Source organism: Enoplosus armatus, chromosome 20, assembly GCF_043641665.1.
Source record: "Enoplosus armatus isolate fEnoArm2 chromosome 20, fEnoArm2.hap1, whole genome shotgun sequence".
NCBI classification, from domain to species: domain Eukaryota; kingdom Metazoa; phylum Chordata; class Actinopteri; order Centrarchiformes; family Enoplosidae; genus Enoplosus; species Enoplosus armatus.
Genome location: NC_092199.1, coordinates 18,354,192 through 18,361,173, shown reverse-complemented (window position 1 = coordinate 18,361,173; position 6,982 = coordinate 18,354,192). Strand labels below are relative to the sequence as shown.

At 42.7% G+C, this 6,982-nt stretch overlaps 1 protein-coding gene across 1 annotated transcript; it reads right to left on the bottom strand.

Annotated features, from left to right (window-relative positions):
- Positions 1-788: 788 nt before the first annotated feature.
- Positions 789-6,300, bottom strand: trub1 (TruB pseudouridine (psi) synthase family member 1). Its single transcript, XM_070927321.1, has 8 exons — positions 6,153-6,300; positions 5,971-6,069; positions 4,741-4,796; positions 4,301-4,382; positions 4,066-4,138; positions 2,118-2,257; positions 1,897-1,953; positions 789-1,761 (listed from the first exon to the last, which is right to left on the bottom strand). Exons 1-8 carry the CDS (start codon positions 6,298-6,300, stop codon positions 1,568-1,570), a joined length of 849 nt encoding a protein of 282 aa, XP_070783422.1. The 3' UTR covers positions 789-1,567.
- Positions 6,301-6,982: the final 682 nt, after the last annotated feature.

The window sequence follows — 6,982 nt, the reverse complement described above, 5'->3', positions numbered from 1 at the left end:
CATAAATAAACAAAGATATTAATTAAATGCATGTATATATTTTATTTATATGTGGCTTTGGCGACCCCCGATGGGTGGTCGGGACCCCCAGGTTGAGATGAGATGACAAGTCAAGATTTTGAAAAATGTAAATATATTTAGGGACTCAAACATATGAGACAGTTTGGTCATCATTTCTTTAGATAGAGAGTTCAAACCTGTCAGAAAACTTACTGAGGTGAGATACAAAAAATAATCTTGAGATCCTAAGTGACTTAAAATGATGAACTAATTTAAAAACCACAATGTATGCTCTGCGATTTTCTGTCCTATACTTGATTATAAATGTAAGGCAGTGAAGTTAGTTTTGTCATTTCAAACTTTTGCTAAAAAGTAGGAAAAAAAAAAAAGAAACAAAGGACAGTAAAAGAAAAACAACCAAGAAATATGAAACAAGACTCTAGAAACTCTGTTCGCCTTCACCAGGCTGCGATCACAGCTGCCGTGGTAACTTTTATACATTACACCTTTGTATGCATAGTAATGAGCAGGGAAAAAAACAACAACAATGAATATCTAGTAAAGAAATAGTTCTGTCATGACCAGCAGCCACTCTTGTGAACAATGTCAGAAATATTGTTGTATTTAACAAAGAAACATGTTTTTTCTTTTGTTTCCCTTCAATGTTAATTTAATCCGAAAGCGCAGAACGATGTAAATTAAACATGCAGTATATATACACACACACACCACTGCTGATGCAGATGTGTGAGAATAAAAAAAAAAACACACACACTGTGTACTGGAAGAACAGAAATTGCTTTTATTATGCATGTCAACTGTCTTTGTTTAGAGCAACCAGCAGGGCAGTTCCACAAATACGTCTCCGGGAATTTTGTTTTTACCTGCTTTGCAAATGTATTTGCCAGTTCAGCTTACAGAAGGTGTAACTGCTAAGTGTTTCATACAGGACCACCTCAGAAGATGATGCCCAGATCAAGACCATACAGCTGGCAAAATGCTATCACAATACTCTTCAAAGATTCCCCACAAAGATTCTCTCTCAAATGTTTGTTTACACTGCAAGTCTGTTTCGTGTCGCGACTTCGAAGTCTCAAAGAAATGAAAATTGCGGTGTGCATTATCAAGCAACCTTCCCTAACACAGTATAACATTTCTCATTTTCATATAGTGGCTCCACAGTACCAGGTGGGATAAGAACAGGTGAAGACAACAGGCTGGGGTTGAGACGAGCCGTCATTTCCAAATACAGCATTACGTACCAATTTAACTAAAACTTAAAATAGCAGATGAGACCGAGACGAGACAGAAACTCCCTGGAATGCGGACTGGAAATCATGAGTCTGGTGTAGGGTAAATCACACTGGCCCGTTGAGTTCCAGAACAACAGTGGTTGTGACATTTGTCTCAGTTTGTCCCACTTCCATTTGCTCAACGACGCACCTTAAAACATCCAGGAGAAACTGGGGAACCGGGCGTGTTCAGACAGGACACGTTCTCTTCACTGGGAAAGCCGAGCGGGTATCCCCGTGACTAACCATGAAGCGGACGGCAAATCCCCCGCTTTTCACTTTCCCTTTGGGTCCTTGGCTTCTGGTGGCTTCGTGCGCTCCGCACCCTGCTCCGACTCTGAGCAGGGCTGCAGAGAGAGCAGGACGCGCTCCAGGGTCCACTGCTCCTCGTGTAAGGCATGCTCCTCCAGGGTGAACTGGCCCTGCTTGGTCCGGATCAGTTCCTTGACATGAGCGCACGTCGACAGAGCTGCAGCACACAGGCACCGGTTACCCTCAGAGTTACGCGTCAGTCGGGTTGATGTCTGATCGCTACGTTTATTGACTTTTCCATAAACATGCCAACATGAAGACATTGTGAAATAGAGTGAATTTAAAATCTCACCTTTTCCCAGGTCATCCACCAAGCTTCTGACATAAAATCCACCACCGCACTCAATATCTGTTGCAGAAATAAAACCGTTCGAATGTGTAAGTTAACATGGAAGTAAAAATGGAAACAACAGGAAGTAACGTCCAAAGGGCTATTTTAAATACCAGAAAGTCAGAAGGCAGCATTACACATAGAGGAAGAAAGAAATACTGCATCGTGCAGTGTGAGCTAACCCAGAGTGAAGAGGGGAGGCTTGAACTCTTGCAGGGTCAGGTTGTACACAGTGACTGGTCTGGCTGGTTTGGCCTCGACCTTGTGACCTTTCTTCAGCAGGACAGACAGACGCTGGCCGTCTTTTTTCAGTGCCGAGTAGCTGGAGGAAAAAAATAAATAAAATAAAGATACAAATAAAAATCAATAGATAACACCATACTGAAGATGGATAAATGCAGAAGCGTTCCCCTTTTCCCTCGACGTGAAATGTTGCAACTTCAGGCCGTTGCTGCGCAGATGGAGTGCCGTGACCACTGGCAGGGGACGGAGGGGAAGTGACACATGTTCAACACCGGTCTAAAGCCCTGCTAGTGACCTCTAGAGGCTGCAGGGTCCACTGCACCATTATGGGAAAAACAGCAACATACTGATGAGTTATCTATTGTTAGAGACTAGATGGAGTCAAAAATCCACCACTACCATTAGATTACTCTAACCCTAATTACCTTTGCTGTTTCGATTGCAAATACAATACATTTCATTTGTGTGAAATCTTGAACATCTTCAGCAGCAATGAACAACAATTCATCTCCAAAAAGGCGTATCTGAACCGGCTCACTGACGTCAGAGCCCCGTACTAAGAAGCAGGATTTGAGGTTAGCGAGGCAACTTCAGGGCTAACACAGGGTTTACGACGGTGGTGCTCTTCTTACCGGGGTAGATCGGTATCAACTCCTATAATAGCACCGCCTATCGCCCGATCAATTATCTTGGAAAACGGCATCACCAATCACAGAAGATCCTGCGGAGCTTGGTGCAGATTGTGAGAGGGTCTATAAGGAGGGCGGATTGTTAAGAGACCGGCGGAGCCCTTTGGCTTTCCCTGACAGTGTTTTATATGCGAGATACGGACTCTGGTCTGAATGACTCCTGTGTGCATTTCATTGTGCTTCTGTATACTGATGTCATCCTCCGGCAGAGGCTAGACTGAAGCACTGAAAAGCCTTGTACTTGCTGTTCTCACAAGATACGAAAGTGAACTTGAATTCTGTTTTTATATTCATCTTTTATTCAAAGTCCGTTTGACACGCCGGGGCTTGCAGCTGAAAGAATAAGACTGAAACTGTCAAACACGCCCTAAGAATAGACATCTAAGCAACACATTCATTTCAGGGAATACACAAATGTAATTATAGTCAGTTCTCCTCGTGCCCTAATGATGGGGGCAGTGATATTATAAGCCTTATGCGTTCACACAGTGGGGATTCTTTTTGTCCTGCTGTCCTTCCTGCATGTGGCAACACTATGGATGATGTGTTTAACTTCTTCGTATATTTGTCTAATACTACAGTTTGCTCTTCTGTGAAAAATGTGAACGCGCTCGTGGCTAGATTGGAAGAAACCCTGGGTTGATTTACCGAGCTGATAACAACCGTCGCGTGGCCGCTTAGCGGGGTCGTGGTTGTTAGGCTTAGTGAAGCCAGATAACGGAAAGATATCCTGGGTGTGTTGAACTGGCTTCGTGACGTGCTCCGTGTAAAAATGCCTTTTAACATCCATCTCTGTCCATCTATGTTAAACCTGAAGTTACAATTGAAGTTATAACTGAATGGCTAAGTATAAGTCACTTTTAACCATCTGAAAATAGGGGCCCAGGTTATGGTATCACCAGACTCCAAAGGCTTCTTCCAGCTTTCTTTATACAACTGACAACTTGTCCCGAGGGTGGCGCATTACAAAAACACGGGAGGGTCCATAATGGCTCCGTCCTCTGAGGAGCATGAACATGTACAGTACATTTCATGGCTTTGCGCCAGCTAGATTTGTATTGCGCGCGCATGAATGGAGACCAGATGGGCTGACTTAGAAATGATCCGCAAGTTATTAAACAGTTTACTTTCGCATACACACACACACACACACGTTATTGTGGTGGCAGTGTTGTCTCAGATCGGAGGCTTTACTCACAGCGGAGGAACTTGCATGATGTTACCAGTGAAAGCTTTCAGCTTGTCCTCAATGTCCAACCTGGTTATGTGTTCTGTGGGCCAGAAAAAAAAAAGAAGAAAAATCATGGAAAAACACATCCTGTAACATAAGAGAAAAACTGCAGAAAGAGAGGCATGCACACATTAGACGGTTAGACCGTTGAATCAAATCAACTGCTCAAATGAAATTGTGCAATTTGTACTTCAACATTTACCAAAGCCTTTCTCCAGAATCACACTGCCGGTGGCGTCAAGGGTGTCCGTCGCTTTCCCCAGTTCCCCCACAGCAACATATTTCTGACAAACAAACAGTACACATCACTTTGCTGTCTCTGTTTATTAATGACCACTTATATGGAACTGTTGAGATCTACAAATACTCGTTCTAAACACCAAACTTTAACAGGAGCTACTCAACAGGTCCTACAGTGACACAGCAGCGTCTGGCAGTAGTAAACTAGAACAACTGTTGCACCAGCTTTCATCACGTCTCGTGTTCGTAACTAATTCACAAGTCTTGTTGTCGTTTTATAATTAACAGAATTGTCACGATGAAAAACGCATTCTTTGTAAGCAGAACAATGTCACAGTTTTGTTCATTTAGCTCTTTACAGCTTCATTGTACATATCATATGTGTTTGTTTACATAACTCACCTTAGAACCGGCCAACATTGTACTGAGCATCTTTGTGCCGTTCCCAACCCCGACAACTGACAAGAAACAGAGACCGAGTTAAGAGTCTAGTGTCCTGCTAGCATACCCTAGAGGTGGCAATATTCTGCACACCCGACGACAAAAACCGCGTTGCACAGACAAACAACATGCTGATGGTTTTGCTCATTTTACAGCCTTAGCCAGTGGTGGCCCCTGGCAATTGAAATGACTAATTTTGACCATTGCATCACTAACAATATTTGCTTGAAGGGCTCCTTTAAAAAAAAAAAAGAAGGTGTCTGTGAGCACCCGCCCCTTTGTAATTAGTCTGTCAAAAAACTGGACCAGGTCTGAATCAAACAACCAATCAGGGTTAGCTAGCAGGCTAAATACAAAGAGGCGGGTGCTCATAGACAGTCATTTTTTTTTTTTTTTTTTTTTTAAATGGAGTCCTTTAATTAAATATTGTTAGTAACATGCAATGGTCTAAATGAAATTATAACTCAATAATATTGCCTACTGTAGCTTTAAGTTAAATGAATTTAAATATATAAATATAAACAGCTTTTAGACCTTCATGCAGGGAGACAAAGTAGACAGAAGATATAGAATAAAGAGAACAGACAAGAAAATATAACTACAAAATCAAGTAAGTAAACATTGCAGAGTTTGATGTCTAGACATGCATTTCTTAAGGGGTTGTGTGTTTGCACTTGGGGGTATTTGGACTTGTGACTTCAATCTTTCTAGAATTCTGGCTACTGCCCTGCTATAAACCCTTTGTTTTCAAAGCATAGGTTCACATTTTTTCAAGTCTATCTTAAAGCTTTACATGCCCATCTGTACGTTGGAAGGTCATTGTTATCATTCCTCCTGTCCATACCGGCTGCACAGAGATCCCTTTCAAAAGCGATTTCATTAAGTGACAGTCCTCATTCTGTGTAAAAAAAATGTATTCTGAAGTTCAGCCAAAGTGAATATGAGGCTTCAGCAGTCTGAGCAAGTCAAATCAACTGAGGGGCTGCAGAAAGAGCCAGAACAAGATACATAAGGACTTTTTGAACTGTGAATCATGCAAAGCTGCTCTAGTGGAACCCCAGAATAAAAAATATAGAGCTGAAATGAGCAGAATATGGGGCCTTTAATATCTGCTCCACTACAGCCCAGTCAAGGAAGAAATGACAACAGTCGCACGTGGACCTGGACCTGGACCTGGGACAACCTGCTTACCTAACACCCCACTGGCAGCGCTGTCCAGCGTCCCTCCGTGGCCCATCTTCAGGCTCTGCTTCTTCCTCTTTCGCGGGTTGGGGTTTTGTACTCCAGCTTCTGAGAGACACAAAAACATTTCACTGTCAGCTCCAACAAATGACAACGGACCCACTTCCTGATCCCGGCCCCTGCCGCATTACCCTTGAGCAAAGCTTCTTTGAGTGCATTTAACACGTCGGCAGATGTCGGCCCTTCTTTTTTATATATCGCAAACAGTCCATTTAAAGACTGCAGTTTAGATAGAGAACTAGTAATCGGTGCCGCAGTGCTGCTTATGTTTCCTGCCATGCTCGTTTTCTTTTTCTTCTTCTTCTTCTTCTTCGGCCAATATTCTTCTTCCTCTACTTTGTTTAGTTACCGACTTGCAGCTAAGCGAGCTGCTGTTGTATTCCGCCATCTGGTGGCTCCATAGGCTCATAATTATTTCTAATTTGGGCTCCGAGCAAAAACAACACACCGTTATATAGCATGACGTTAAACACACGAGGCCCCCTTGGGACCTTTGACTGATTCCGGTTGTTGAAGAGCAGCTTTAGTTCGCTGTTAGTTATCCCCCCCCATCCCAAGGCGACGGGCAGACGGCTGAAAAATGCTTACGTTTTCGAAACTTCACTGACCAAGATGCATTGCGCCAAAATACACTTCCTAGTTACTTTGGCGCTTGGCTTCCTTTGCCTGTCAGCTGTGCTACAACAACAATAACTACAAGGAAGATAGGTCTGTGTTTTTTTTTTGACTATTCATTATTATTTTTCACGAAAACTTCCTTCATTTGCACGTGGGTCAACCATTTGATAGGCTTTGAGTCGCGCGGAGATAACTGTAGCCCGAACGAAAACGTTCCCGCGACACTGTCATTCAAAATGTGTCAATACCATTTTAGCTTGCTTATAACCAAGCTATATATCTTTTAAAAAATAAAACACAATATGTTTTCTAAATGAATAGAAGCCATATTCTGATTCGGCAT

Excerpts from the sequence above, each read along its gene's own strand:
- trub1 (XM_070927321.1), bottom strand. The coding sequence starts at position 6,300 with ATGGCAGGAAACATAAGCAGCACTGCGGCACCGATTACTAGTTCTCTA. Across the intron at positions 4,797-5,970 it reads CGCTGCCAGTGGGGTGTTAG|TTGTCGGGGTTGGGAACGGC; the intron begins GTAAGCAGGTTG and ends GTTTCTTGTCAG. Across the intron at positions 1,762-1,896 it reads GGTGGATGACCTGGGAAAAG|CTCTGTCGACGTGCGCTCAT; the intron begins GTGAGATTTTAA and ends TGTGTGCTGCAG.